General features: G+C 25.9%; 1 protein-coding gene across 3 annotated transcripts in view; it reads right to left on the reverse strand.

Moving 5' to 3' along the window:
* The window catches only part of LOC129989277 (diacylglycerol kinase delta-like), a 100,966-nt gene that overhangs the window by 26,971 nt on the left and 57,384 nt on the right, over window positions 1-16,611 (reverse strand). For all 3 annotated transcript variants that reach the window (XM_056097824.1, XM_056097740.1, XM_056097906.1), the window contains exons 6-17: window positions 14,540-14,669; window positions 13,268-13,374; window positions 12,213-12,341; window positions 11,360-11,625; window positions 10,754-10,862; window positions 7,329-7,468; window positions 4,423-4,480; window positions 4,086-4,198; window positions 2,368-2,464; window positions 1,903-2,064; window positions 1,259-1,346; window positions 514-960 (exon numbers count right to left, since the gene is read on the reverse strand). In XM_056097824.1, the coding sequence (XP_055953799.1) occupies window positions 514-960; window positions 1,259-1,346; window positions 1,903-2,064; window positions 2,368-2,464; window positions 4,086-4,198; window positions 4,423-4,480; window positions 7,329-7,468; window positions 10,754-10,862; window positions 11,360-11,625; window positions 12,213-12,341; window positions 13,268-13,374; window positions 14,540-14,669 (1,846 nt within the window). The remainder of the gene's footprint in view (window positions 1-513; window positions 961-1,258; window positions 1,347-1,902; window positions 2,065-2,367; window positions 2,465-4,085; window positions 4,199-4,422; window positions 4,481-7,328; window positions 7,469-10,753; window positions 10,863-11,359; window positions 11,626-12,212; window positions 12,342-13,267; window positions 13,375-14,539; window positions 14,670-16,611) is intronic.

A 16,611-nucleotide genomic window follows, 5' to 3' on the forward strand; every position in this document is an offset into this window, starting at 1 on the left:
TTAAAAATGAATATTTAAAAATGTTTAAATTTATATAGGAATATTTAAAAAATGAATTAATATTAATTAATGTTAACATTTATAATTTAGAATTATGTGTACAGAAAATATGTTAAAAGCATAGATAAAAAAAGAAATGTTCATATAAAAATTAGGAAAAAGTATGAAAACAAATAAATAATTCTCAAGACAAACGAAAAGAAACTACAACGAAAAAAAATACAGTATTCTAAAATTAACATGAATGATTAAAGCATATCTCAACTTGATTCACATCTTTATCAACAAAAAGATAAATGCAGGAATTAATGATGGCAGACTTTTTGATTAAGACATTTCTAAAAAAAATGTTTTGTGTTTTATTATAATTAATAAATGAGAACAAGTAATATCTATAAAAACATGCATTGATTTCTAATGTTTCTAATAGTTATAGCTAAAAAATAGATAAATATCCGATTTCTTTATTAATCATTTCGTAAATAAAAAACAGATATTTTAAGCAATACACACTGGGTTTGGTCCCGGTTACATAAGCTGTTGGTGAGTCATGAGTCCCAGAATGGGTGGGGAATTGTGATATGTCAGCAGTGGGGGAAAATTCTTGAGCTACTCTAACTGCAGGCCTTTCTTTGCTAGGAGATGAAAAAGAGGACACAGAAGGAGATGCAATTGAATGAGGGGATGGACATGGAGAACTATCAGCACTAGCTCCACCTTGAATAGTAGGTAAAGTGACTTGCAGTGTGTCTTTCAAAGATGCACCAATACTTTGACCCATTGATGTTCCCCATGGATTCCACAAGGATTCAGGCCTACTGACTCTTTCTTCTTCAAGACCAGCAGGCAATGTTGAATCAGATCTATTATCTAAATTACTTGCTTGTTCTGATGACAAAGAAGGTTCAGGAGATTTTTTACTATCCCTCTCTCTACTTTCAGCATTCTGTTCATCAACAACTATAAAAAATACACATTAAAAGTTATAAATTTAAACAAGGCAAAATATTGATGATGCAAGTACGACATTTCTCATGAAAAAATTATTGCATAAAAACAATAAATCAAAACTAACTTAACATGTATTGTAAAAATAATAAAGATGAATGACTTTTTCAGATAACTTGAAGAGATCCTTAATTTAAAATATCAGTAATTCAAGTTGATACTTAGCAATAAAGGATGCAAAATTATTTTATTTTTATTATTAAATAAGTTTATGCTCTTCTCTTCAGAGACTAATAAGTTTATGATTTACCTGTTTCAATGCAGTCAAATATTTGCCAAACTGCTTTTTTCAAGCTATTTGTTCTAGACATAAGAGCTTCTCGTTCAACAAAAGGAATCTAAGGTAAAAGAAATACATTTTGTTTTCAGATAAATAAACCATGCAAGAAATAACATATTAATGATTCTCAACTCAATATATGAGTTAATATTAAAAATAATATTGCAGGGGATTAAATAAAAAACGAAATTCATTATGACAAAGAATTCAATGATAAAATAATTAGATGGCAATAGAAGATATTCTAAGCTTTATAAGGACTGTATAAAAAGGACATTGATAGGTAGAGTGGCCATAGACCAGATAAATGCTAAAATAATAATAATTCAGCACTTAACATTAAAAAAAATCTTAAAAATTTTTATACTTCATGCATGTATATATTTATTACATAAACACTTTTAAAGAGAAAATAAATTCTTTTATTTTCATTCTTGTGACACCTGAGAAATGTCACAAAGAATAAAAATTAGAATTAATATATATATATTGTTTTCTTACAATAAATGGAAAACAATACATCTACGTTTATTTCTAGTTATAGCAATATTTTCAATAACTATAAGTAGAAATAAGTATCAGAATTTCAGATAATCAAGGGCAATTTTATAAACCTTTTTAGATTGACTCTGAGGCACTTCAGCTGGTATAGTATCACTCTCGGGAGATTCAGTAACTCTTTCTTCTTCTTTTTGCTCATGGAGTAACTTCGAAGCAATTTCATCAGCAGTCATGGAAATCAACATTTTCCCTAACTTCTCCATAATCAACTGGAACTAAGATAATTATTTTTGTGAATGAAAGTATATATATTCATAAATATGATTACTGAAAAAATTTAGTAACTATTCAGATAATAAATAATTAAAAAAAAATTTTTTTGTGAAAATATTTGTTTTACTATAATGAAAAAGAATTTTAAATTGATTAATTTTATTTGATTGAATGACATTTTACTTCTGAAGATTAAAAGAATATAAAAATCTTTGTATAGAATATTTCTTGCAAAATGTGACAGTTCTAATTACCAAGCTACAATATAAATAAATAAAAATATTATTGAAGAAAAAAATGAATACTTTTTTGTAACAGATGTCTTCATCAACATTTCCAGACTTTTCTTTCATTTTAGCTGTCACTCTAGCTAAAAGTTTGTTTCCATTTTTCAATAAGAAGCTAAAAATAAATGGCAATTAACATCATTAATTTTTTCTTTAATTTTAGTATCGTTACATTTAAAAAAGGATATCATTAAATTGCTATTCAAAATTCAAACAGGTCCCTTTAAAATAAACATCGGTTAATGGGTATTGCATTTAATATTATTATAGGATATGACAAATCGCTAGAAAGAACTATTGTTTACCACTACACAATGATGAATTAAAACATTGTGATTATTGCCATCCTAGAATTCTGCAAGTAACCAACCGATGCAACAAACACATAATAAATATGGAAATAAAAAAAATGGATCAATCGCAAGAAATTTTGAACCTAATCTTCTAAGTAATGATGCATCATAGTTTTCACAGTTTCAAAACGATAAATATATCCAACATCTGAAGTATTTAATACTTTTAAGATTTCATTATGATAATTATTTTCCAATATAAAGACGATTTTAAAAAGGGTAGAAAGGCCAAAAATGAATATAAAAATCTTTATTAAAAAAGGAATAGGGTCACTTCTGGCATGTAATACAAGTTGGGTTTGCCTGAGAATTGAATTTTACAAGTGCTAAATAGTATTTGGAGAATATTGCATGATTCTTTATGAAGACACAGCCCACACCATGAAAGATCCACTTCCATGCCTGACAGATGGAAGGAGACAATCACGATCATATGCTTATGCAGGTGTTTTTCTAACATATATCCATTCTATTGATGGGAAAAATGTAAAAGATTATTCATCATTCATTATATAACTGCTTTCCCTAATCAATTGATGGGTACATGAGTATCATCACTGAGCAATGGGGAAAATGTTGCTTAGACAGACCAAACCTGGATTCTCTTGCATCTTATCAATGAAAGATCAAAATCTGCACGTGGTCATTGCAGATTAGCCACACTATCATGGTATAAGTTCTTCTAAAGGAAAATAGACTACAGAAGCAAAACAGTAAACCCTGCCAAAAAGTCAAAATTGTAAGACCATGACTCAGAACATCATCTTGATTATATGGATTAAAAAATTTAGCCAGTCTTGATAAATAAAATTCATTCTCTATAACTAAATGCAATTAAGCAATTGTATGCTCTCATAAGATGATTCCACCATGTTCATGATTTCCCATACAATTTTTGTGAAATGACAAGCCTGTTCTTGGACAATGGTTAGTAATGCCTTCAGAAGTATATCAAAAACTCAAGTGGTCCAGGCTCATTATAACAAAGATTGAGATAGGTGGTTATAATGTTTGGCTCTCTGATTTGACAGTGAACATACTTTGTGTATAATTTTAAGCAATATGTATTTAAAGTGCTCATAAAATATTATTCTTACAGAAAAAAAAATGTATGACATTTGTTTTGTAAGGACCTTTAAGTTTAATATTCAAAAGTAATTATATTTCCTAAAATATTGATTGCATACAAAATCAAGTGATGTATATATAAATGGGTTACTTAAAAAAATCAGAATACAGTGTTAAAAAATTTGAGATTATATAACAAAAGGACAGGACATATCTATAATATTACAATAAATAATTATATAAGAAAGCACAATGCTACAAGGTTATGTTAAGAATTTTCAACATAAAATTGTAACCAATTTATAAAAATCATACTTTAAAGAAGAGATAACTAAATAAGGCTGATCAGATTGGAACACTGTAGCTATAAATCGGTCAACAGAATCATCATTATCACTAGAAGATGAAGGAGATAGATCTTCAGTTTTCTAAAATGAAACAAAAAGCTTTTACTTTAATAAACAATAACAACAACAGCAAAAAGAAAATCCTCATATTTTTTTTAAAGAAGTTCTCACTTTAGTTTATTTAAATGATTAAAATGTAATTTATTACAGAAAATACCCATAAACATGAGAATTTCTAGAATTTATTAGAAAAAAATTACCATATCTTAAGTTATTCCTAAAATTTAAAAAGATATGAAACTTACTGGACCTGAGGTTTTCCTAGGAGTGATCATGGATTTCTCATATGTCATTATACACCACCTGAAAAAAGTTCAAAATAAATATATCCAATCCTTGTTAACTTGAATATATATATATATATATATATATATATATATATATATATATATATATATATATATATATATATATATATATAGAGAGAGAGAGAGAGAGAGAGAGAGAGAGAGAGATACCTCTTAATTTAAGTTCTAATTAATATTCTATTTTTTATTTTAAATTAGTCCATGTTACTTTATTGTAAAATTGCCTCTTATTTCTTGATCCAAAGCTCACTTTTTATTTAATTATTGGCAAAGTTGTTTTAAAGATATTGAAGAATCTTTTTCCTCAGTTAACACATGTGAAAGAAATCTCCATTGGAATCTTGTAGTAAAACCATTAAATGAAAGAATTTTGTCACTTTTGCCTTTGTCTTGTGGTACACACATACATGTTCCACCTTCATCTTTCTGTATAAAGCATGCATTTCGTGATAAAATAAACTGAGGTTCATTCAGAAAGTGTCTTCCTTTTGGCCAAAAATTTTCTTATATATATATATATATATATATATATATATATAACTCTGAATGCAAGAACACAGGAAAAATTATTTTTAATCTATCACCCAAGAAATATTGTTATGAAATAATGCACAGTTGAGATTCTTATTCTGCAAACCTGACCACATGTATTAACACAATTTTTAATAAGCAACATTATTTTTTATCTCTTATTGGAAACGACATTACTTATTATTTAATACAAAGAAACTGGAAAATGTAAAAATAATGTTATGTTTCCATAATGCAAATAATTTATTAAAAACATGTTCAGATGCATTTGAAAGAAGAAATTATGTGAAAATTTCTCAGCAGTTAGAAAAATAAATGTCAATTCAGCAATCTAAAAATTTTGGTATTATAATAATAATAAAAACTTAATATTAGTGCAGTGACAGAATAATTAGAGTGACTAAATACAGTCAACTGATTTCATTAAAAGGAAATTTAGGTGGAATAAAATGCTTATTGACTATAAATCTCAACTTTTAACAAAATTATTTTCATTCTATCTTTTCACTTCAACAGCAATTCAAATATTTTATACAGACAAATATATTATTCAAATCATTTAACGTCAGGATAATCTATTTAAAGCAGTTGAGTAAATTGAGTTAATAACTTAGTCATGCTATATGTTGAATAAAAAAAGATGTTGAGCATTTCTCTGATATTCTAATGATGATTAAATACAGAAAACACCAAAAATTCCAGAATTTTAACTAAAAATATAGTAGGAATACACATGAAAAATTCTATAGGAATAAACGAACATAAGAAATGTCACAAACAAAAATAAAGGTTCTGGGAATTTTCTAATAATTTCTAAAAATATAATAAGCATATTTCTTAAATGAATGTGAACAGTGATTAAATATGAAACAAAAGTGCAACAATAAAATTTATTACATTTTCTCCCAATAAAATTGTTAAGTACTGCCAGAAATATTTTAAGTAAATAAGAATTTTTATCATACATATATTCCTTTCCATCATACATATATACATATAAAATTCCTTTCTAATAGCTTTGGTCTCCTTATATTACTGTTGTAAAATTTTTATTTTCACCACAAAATTTTTGAAAAAAAAAAAAAAAAAAAAAAAAAAAACCCACTTTTTAATACATAAATTAAAGAACACTTTTAAAAAATTGGAATTCTTTTATTTTTCATATGTTTCAAAACCCATTAATACATATATTATAGTATCTTAAAATTACATTTTTCTCAAATTCACTATCTGGTAGAACAAATAAAATTTAACTAAAAATACTTGATTAGCTCATAATTAAATTCTGAAATAATAAAATAATCGATTGTCACGAGGAATATTTAAATATACATTCTCCAGTGCATCAAGAAGTAAGCGAATAATTTGTTACAAAATTACAAACTTCAAAAATGAATGAATGAAATAAAAAAGCAAATCATCAAGTCGAATTTAATAAAAGCATATAAGAAGTTGCAATCCAAATTCAGCTTAATACATCCAAGACATGCAATATTTAATTAAAGAACTAAAAGGTATGGTAATAAAAATGCAAAAAAATAGTAAGTAAATAAATAAAATATCAAAATTATTATTCAAATTGTAAATTCATGAAGCTGCAATAATTTGTGAGCCTCTACATAGAATAAATTACAAGTTATAATTTTGTCTGCTTAAGCTGAATTTTTGATTAAAAAAATGAAAAAGCCCAATTCAATTTTTTAATGGCTCATGCAGATTTTAAAACAGGAGCACAAAACAATTACTGTGATCAAAAGGAAGTTTAAATGGTTTGAACTAATATTATAGATAAAATTAAAATTTCATTTTCTAACCTAAATTTATTTCAAATTTAGTTCCTAAAAACAGACACAGGTTTGGAACAAAATAAATAAATAAAAGCTGAACTTGATAAAATAATGTAATTCAGGCAAACTATTACACTGAAAAGTCAATTATCATTAATTAAATAAAAAAATGAATATATTTATAGACAAAGTTTTTTTATATATTAGAAATATTATAGGATTATTACATAAAAAAATTAATTGATCTCCATAAATGACTCAAACACTCATATTCAAGGAAAGGTGTCATACCTGCTTTAAATTCTTTATAACAAGAGGTTTTTCACATTGACAGACTAACTATCATTATCTAAATCACTGATTATCAAATAAACCAGCCGCACAATTGTACTTATTAACTCTTCCTTAAAAGTTAGTTCTATTTGATGTTGAAAATTCTCAAAAGCATAAATAATCCTTTAAAAGTCTCTATATTCAATTACAGAAAATTTACATTGGATATCAGAAAAGAAATATTGCAATTACCTATCAAGGCTTTTGACTGTAGCTTTTTCATAATTCTCCAACATTTGAGGAAGCTGAGCATCATCATTACAAGATGAACCCCAACCTAATACCCGAGCCAAGTCATTTCCTGTTCCTAAGGGTAATACTCCTACCTGACACTAAAATTAAAAATTCAGAAAAAAAAATTAACCATTAAATTAATATTCTGCAAAAGCATAAACTTTTTAAAAATTTATAAATAATTTCAGATGTCTTTTCAGATCATATTTATACATTTTGCATTTCAAAAAAATAATTATATAATCATGATAAAACCTTGACTTAAAATATCCGAAATTCTTTCCTTATTTAATTGTTTCTATATAATACTGAAAAATTGTTAATGAATTGTATCTGCTGTGAAAATAAGAAACTCCTTTAAGAATTAAATTACTATTTAACCTTCAGATGTTCTTATCAGTAATATAATTCTTCCATAAACTATGACTATTTATGTCCAGTTTTGATTTTTCGAAGAAATGCAGTTGGATCAAGCTTAATCTAGAAAATAATTTGCGCACAATATTATGCCTTCAAAAAATTAATCCCCTTAAACATAATTAACATTTCAATATTTTGATTTCCATTGTGCTGACATGGCATGAATTTGAAAGCAATTGTTTTTAATCATTAAAAGCAATTGCAATATCTAATAAGAGAATGTATTTACTGAATAAATTGACTTCATTAATTTTCACTAAAAAATACTTTTTATATTCTCATACACAAAGTATACAAAAAGAAATTATTATAATGGCAAAAAGAAAAAAAATGGCCATTAAGGTTTTAAGAAATTTCCACATTTCATAAAAATTCAAGCTGAATCTGAAAATACATTTTTGGAACTCTGTCACTTTGTGAGCCATATCCCGAATTTGTGAATTTTGAATGAAATCCATTCAGAGGAACTCAGCATGTGAGGCTGTCCGATTACAAAGGAGCATGATATCCATTAAGCACAAAGAGCTAGGTAGATAAAATTTGGTCCATTGGTTTAGCATCTAAAATATAGATCTATATCAAATTTGGAAACAAATGCATTAATGGATTGACTGATAATCAATTTGTATTTTGGCATGCATGTAAACACAGTAATTAAAAAAAATATAACAATCTGTATATGAAATTTGGTTCACAGTATTAGCAACACAACTGGAGACTTTTTTGAAATTTTGAATGAAATCTGTCGGAGAGTTAATGAATGACTCAAAATGCAGGAATTTAAATAAATTAAATTTGGTATGTGACCCTGATACTCAATTGTAGTTCTATGCCATATTTTTCCAGAGGAAAAAAAGGAGTCAAAAGAATATCTTCGTTTTTCTGGTACTGTATCCCACTAATTAATCACAGGAAATTCTAAACAAGAGTGGCATTCACAGCCTTGCCCAAAGTCTACATTTTTATGCATGCATGGGGGAGGGATAACACCTTTATTAGATAGTTTGTAAGAAAATTTCAGAGAGGTCATTTTAAAAGTTTACTTTTTTCAACATTACTTTGAATTTTCATTCAGATATTGGCAGTTTCAGCTCACATACTACAACAGAAGTTTAGTGCTATTACCAAAATATTTAATTCAAGTATTTTACAAACAACTGTAATGACTCCACATAAAAATGAGCTCTGAATTACACTTCATAAAATCATAATTTCAAATAAAATAAATGATCTCTGTAAAAGAAGCAAGTACCTATAAGTAGCAATTCATTATTTGGCATGGACAGTGATTTGTAGAATAGTTTTAATAAAAATAATTAATAAAACTAGTTATGTGTTTCTAGAAACTTCAAATATGTTCTGAAAATTAAGGCTGCAGAGAAGAATTGATTTCACTAAAAAGTAATCACCATACACTCTTGCTATATATTAAATATATCAGGTTCAAACATACACCTGCTGTCACATGGAAACATGGAGAAATGAGTGTCGATATCAGATGTTGTTTTAATAGTTTCATTATTCCTTACAATTTAATCTGTCCAAAAACAATTTTCAGGAGATTAAAATCACAATATTAATGCAATTAAACTAATCTGAAAACTAAATACAGTGACTATAAGGTCCTTCTTTAGTGTAAAGGGATTTGTTAAGAAAAATCTTTTTTCTTAAGTCTTTCAGGTAAAAAAATTGGAAAACAAATTCCACATCCATAATAATTAAAAAAAATTATTTTTTAATTATTCAATCATTTCTTAGTAATAATAAAAATGATTGTCACATTAAGAGTATTATTAAGCTGGACATCATTAAAAAAAATCATGATTTATTATTCTGTTACTTTACAAGAAAATCAAAAAATTCACATTAAAGGAAGTTTTCTTAAAAGTATCATGCAATAAAAAGAATTACAGAAATTTTGATGCTAAACACGGTCTGCAATTATTTAAAATATAATTAAATATAACCAAATTTTTTTATATATAAAGTTAGCTGATATAACCAGCTTTGCCTACTGGCACTACTGAATGTGTAAATTTTTAAATACACTTAATCATTGAACTCTTTATTAAAATGAGAATAACAAGCTAAAATTCAAAATCATTCAATTTCTATATATGATATTCAAATCAGTGAAATAAGAACAAATGATAATGGATTACGAATAATATTTCACTATATAAAAAATTAAACAAATTTTAAAAGAAAGAAGTACAGCTGTAAAATCATTTTAATTAGTACTGAATATAAGAAGTTTTAAAAAATGCACTACTCTCCGTAGAAAGCAAATAACACACTGTGCATGCATTAAAATAAATTTAATTTTCCATTTTTTATAGAACATGAAAATAATAAAATTTTTATTTTCTTTATTCTTTTTTGATTTAATTCAAGAGTACATCAGAATAAATCTGAAAGATCGATTAATTAATACTATTTGATTTTTAATGCTAAAAGCACTAAAAAAATAAATATTATCCTTCGAAACAACTGGCGAAACACCTTTTAAGCATTGTCTCACTGGCTTGGGGAAATATATATATATATATATATATCGCGTAGTCTCTAATATTCCATATGGGGGAAAATAGTTTAACACACACCCATGTGCGAAAAATTTTCCATGTCATCAGAGGCCTTAGATACATCAGTATGCAAAATTTGAATAAAATCTGTCCAGTAGTTTTTTAGTCAATAGAAGATACACACAAATGAACATTGCCTTATATATATATATATAGAGAGAGAGGGTTTTGAAAAGCTGAATCTCTTAAATCAAGGCCACTATAAAAAATTTAAAAGAAATTTATTTACAACAGACTCGGATTATTTTTCTAACAGTAGCTAAATAATAAAGTAATTCACAAAATTTAAAGAATCTGACATAAAAAAGGAATTATCATCCTACGTAGATTTTTTAGTGAACTAAACTAATGATATAACTTTAAATAATAAATGCTTACTTGTTTATTCATGCTAAGTTTATCAATTTCAGTCAAAACCCAACTAACACTTCCATCACCTCCACAAACCAAAACACGTAAAGGATTAAATGTCCTAAACATCTGTAATCTAAGATATTCGAAAAATACTCAGTTATGTAATAGATGGCACAGGAATGACAAATAACATAATAATATTTTCGATACTAATTTTCTATACTGCCATACAGCTGGATGTTAGTCTGATAAACAAAATAAATCTGAACAGAACTTATACTTTAAAATATAAGTATTTTTTAGATATAATAGCATAGTTATTAGCAGAAACATCAAGATATATATGTATTTTAGAGGTAATACACATTGAATACCATAAGTTAAATTTGTGCATTTGTTAAATACTCCCTTTAAAATGTTCATTTTGAAAAACAAAAATGTTATTTAAATACATTAATAATTACCAAAAAAAAAAGAAAAGAAAAGCGTTTTAAATATGCAAATATGTAAAAAAAATAAAATTGCTATTTTGCAAAAAACACATAAAAATTTTATGTACTATAAATAATCAAATAAACAATTGTAACTTAAATACCAAAACTGAAAGCACTTTAAATTGTTTGAAATTACCCAAGGCGGGGTCCACCATTCATGAGATCAAAGACTTGTGCAGGATTGAGCAGTTGTTTAAATCGCCTGAGAAACATGACACCTTGATTATCACCTGACTTTGAATTGACAAATACCAACAATGGGCTGCAACCAAGAGGACAGATCGCTTCCCAAGATTCATCATTTCCAATACTGTGAAGGGAAGTAGGTGGGACAATGGATGCACGACATACTCCAAGTGGGCATTTTTGAGGATATTGAGCTTTACAATTTGTATGGTGAACCTATATACCAAAGGAAGAAGGGAAAAAAAAAAAGAATTAGTGACAGTATTAATATTGTGATCAAGAAAAATCATTCAAAATGATTTTAAAATAATTAAATATATTTTAAATGCAAAAAATCCCCCCCCCCATTATAATAGCTTAGAATAAAATAAAGGTGTCCATTTTTGAAATTTAGACAATCCTTCAACAGAAAATAATTTTATAAATATTTAAAAATTAAAAAATGATAAATAATTATTAAAAGAAAAAAAATTGAAATAATTTGGAGTACTCATCAAAAATTTATTAAAATAATCATAAGTATATTAATATATAAATAACATTTTTATACTATATATCGTTAAGAGTACACTTTCGAGCATCCGGCTTAATGTTACAGAAATGCAGGATGGATAACAAAAAAGTCGGAATTTATTTCTTTACCCACTAATACCAGGATATAAAGTTACAGGATATTGCAGTCTTATTTACATTCTGAAATATTAACTTTAAAATATTTCACATTTAACTAAAATTCTGACATAACAAATATAACTGACAACACACTGAACTATTTGAACATAAAAATACAAAACTTTTTTTACCAAAGCTCGACACCATAGGCACTTCCAATCTTGTAATTTTAATACACTTCCACAAGTTTTATCACAGAGACTGCATTTTGCACTTACAGGCAAATTACCTTCCAACCATTGATGAGGCATAGCTAAATTCTACAAGGAATAAAAAAAATCCTATGAAAAAGCTTATATATTGCTTATAAATACAAATTTTTAAATGAAATACATTATTAAGAACTTGGTTTAAAAATATTAAGGCATGCAGGATGTAATAAACAATTCAAAAATAAATGAGGGGGGGGGGGAACTTTATTAAAAAAATTTAAAAGAAAAAAGAACATTGATTGAAAACAATATTAAGACAGCAATGTTCCAAATATCACACAATATTTATAAAACACATTACAAATAGTAATGAAATGGTTTTCATTAATTTGATAAATAAACTAGTCAATAAGCTTTGGAATGGAAGATGAAAAGAATGCAAAGATCTAATTAACTACATTAAAAATCATTCAAATGTCAAAATGAAGAAGGTTTTCCTCATTTACCATCAATGCAATTTACATGAAATTCAATTCAGAGGGATAGGCAATCAATAAAGATTATTATTATGGCATCATAAATTGTTTACTAGAAAATATCCACAATAAAGGACAATATTTATATAAAAATCTTATGGATTATACAAAACATCAAGTGACACACTTAAGGCCCCTTTTTTCAAAGCCAAAAATGCAATAAATATCACGAATTAAGAATCGAATTCCTTGAGAATATCCTTCAGTAATTTCTTAATCGTCTCTAAATTCAAACTGCCATTTCCTGAATGGAGTTTCAAGTCATATAAAATCATTAAGTAAGATCTGCACAAGTTTATTATCAGTAAGTATTTGCAAACAGCTTAATATTTGACATATGTATACTACCCCAATTAGTGTATAATTTAGAAGGCAATAAAACAAATTTAAATGATTAAATAAATATTTTAGTAAATGATTCATGAAATTTTTTTTACAGAATGTATTGAACAAGAGGGGAAAAAAGATTTAAAAAAATGAGTAAATAAGAATACTTACAACATCCTCATCTTCAATAATATCTTTTCCAACAGAAGATAATGTGGTCCATTTACAATTGTTGGGAGCTTTTATGGCACAACGTTTATGGGCTTTGAATTTACATACTAGTTGATACATAAAAGAAAAAAAAATGTTAAATTGATAAATTATAAATAATCAAATTAAAAATGATCTTGACCAATATTTAAAAAAATAAACTATTTAGTTAAAAAATAATAGATAAAACTATGTGAACATTAATACACAAAACTGCAACAGAATATATCATTCCAAGCTGAATGTATCTAGGCCAAAAAGTATCTGATAAAATTCAAATGAAAGTCACAGCAATTATTTAACATTTCATCTTCATGTCTAAATAAAGAATCTTAAATATTAGACTTTCAAAATGAAATCCTCTTAAATAAAATCTCTATTTAAGGCTTTAAAAATTACAGTTGGAACAAAAATTAGATTTCTTAGCATTTTATTGAATATTTCAAGTCAAACTGGAATTAAAAAATGGGAGTGTATTTTCTATTACTTAAAACAAAATTTAAAAAAAAAATAAATTCTAATATGATTATCATGCATACAGAAAATTAATAGGAATAATTTATTATAAAAATAACTAATATGAGCAAAATATTAAATGAATAATAATTGATAGATTTTAAGAATGTTTGATTTCATAAGATAAATATTTAGAAAACAATATTTCTAAGAAAAAGTTAAAAATTAAACCTAATTTTTTCCCCCCATATATGCCAACAAATTTAGTTTTGATCAGACATTTTTAAAGATTTGATAAACTCAAAATTTAATCACTAGTATGGATTTTTACAAAATAAAAACATGATATCAATTTTCAAATGTAAAATCAAAGATAGAATTTAAAACATTCTAAATTTTATTAAATAAATTCTGTTAAATAAAACAAGTTTATTATATTTAAACTGGGTATTTCTTATACAACTATTTACTAATGACAAGTTTGAAAAATCTCTTATTACAAAATAATTGCATATTTAGTTTTTCATAACAATAATGTATTATACAAAAACGAACATTTATGAGAGAAGAAATTTAGAATAATGTGTTGATTTCTTTCCAGCAGAAATAACAAAACTATCCATGCAAATTCGACAGTCTATACATTTGAAACAAACATCAAAATTATGGACTATCAACTCAAATAGTAGATGTTTTCTCATAGTCTTATACTAACTATAACAAATACAACAAATGAAAGAATTAAATAAATAGTTACATTTTAATAGAAATATATACCTTCACAAGATAATCCTGTAGACCGTACTCCAGGTAAAGCTTCACGACATACATTGCAGAATGTTGGCCGAGCATGATTTGTTATACACCAGTTATGCTGTCCTGATAAAAACTCTTGATTATCTGTACCCTAAAATTAATGTAAGAAATTATTCCATTAAACTTTTTTAGAATCCCTTTTTTTTTAAAGAAAAATTTTGTAACCTAAAGCTACAAAAAAAAAAGTTGATAGTATTACTCAAAATTAATACAATACCAGATGTTTATATGTATATATATATATATATATATATATATATATATATATATATATATATATATATATATATATATATATATATATATATATATATATATATATATATATATATATGTTTAGAAAATGAGCAGAAAATAAGTTATCTTGAAATTATTCCACCTTCTTCAAGATTAGGCAGAATGTCCAATTTTTAACATTTTTAAAAAGTTCTCTGTTGAACCAAGATCAGCAATTCAATCAACATCATCAGATGAGACAGAAATCAGTAAAAGAAATGATGTAGAAATGCATTCAGAGTTTAGAAATTTCAAAAGAGAATTTTAGCAAAATTTAGTTGGGAAAGAATTAATTTGAACTATTTGACCTTTACTGTGATACTGTAGTTCATATTGGATAATTAAAGTAATGAAATGACAGTCTGAGAAGCTCAGAAAAGTCTAAACCCTCTAGAACTTAGAAGTTTAAATGAAGTTGTAAGTAAAGCAATTAGAAAATAATTATTTTTAAGTACGCAGATAAATTAATTTTGCTGCGCATAAACAGGACAGAAATGTTTTAAATTTTTTATTGAGGGTAAAATAAAGAGAATAAAGTGTAACAAAGTTAAAAGAATTATTAAACTGTATATCCTACAATTCAACAATTTTGGAATTACCAGTGGCATAATTTAAAGTAACATTTATTTTTTATTGCAATTAATGATAGGCCTTGCTACAGAAAATGACACATTTATAGTTCAAAACAATGATGGTGTATCTTAAACAAACCTAATACAATAGCAAAATCAGGGAAAAACAATGCTTTATAATACAGAAATAGAAATGCAAACTTCAACATAATCTTCACCCCACATGTGATACATTTTTCACTCAAGTGAGGAATATTTTCTGAATGGCAGCAAAAAAAGATTGGTATATTATATACATTTATATTCATCCTTTCCATGTAATACTTTTACTTCGTGCAGCCAAAAGTAAATGAAGGAGAAAATAGTCATCATGTATATCAGAGTTATAATGAATGTGTTAATTAAAAATTAAACCTTGCCTATTGCAAGTAAACACATCATAATCAACTGATAGGCTGCTCATCACCAATCCTAAAATTGAACACAGCAGTTGAGATATTACAGTATTCTTCTTTTGAAGAATTCCCATAATAGAATAAACGTTTCTTTAATATAACAATTATTTTACTGGCTCTATTAAGATAAGATAGGCATACTTAACAGACATACTAATTCTTTTTTTTTTCTTTTTAGTTTTAAGTAAAATTCTTAGCTATCTTGTTTAGTTAAACTAGCCTATTAGAAAAAAATCTGATAGAATCACTCAATATAAAAGTGAAGATGGTAAAAGATTTAATGGTTTTAAAAACTAACTTTTCGAATTTTTAATTAGAATTTTAATTATTAATTAAAAACTAAATTTCCCGTCAAAAATTATTTTCATTTCCCCACCACCAAACGAATAAGGCTTCAGTTTTTTCCCCCCACGCTAACGAGGTTAGGCTTAAGATATTTTCGGCCGATTATTTCAAACGATTCTGTTTATTTTCTTAGTGCTTGATGCATTTAAAATTAAACATTGTTAATTAATCGATCTTTCAGATTCATTCTTAAGTACTTTTGGATTAAAATAAGACAAAATAAAGGAAATTAAAAATTTCTAATTTACGTATTGTTACCAAATGGTGTAGAAAATTCGCCCATTTGCGTTCCCATAATTGGAAAATGTAAAAACTTAATTAAAAAAATAAAAAATGGTGTTACAACTATAAATTTTTTAAAAATAAAAATCCATTCTTAATTTTT

The sequence above is a fragment of the Argiope bruennichi genome, chromosome 1, assembly GCF_947563725.1.
Source record: "Argiope bruennichi chromosome 1, qqArgBrue1.1, whole genome shotgun sequence".
Lineage (NCBI taxonomy): Eukaryota > Metazoa > Arthropoda > Arachnida > Araneae > Araneidae > Argiope > Argiope bruennichi.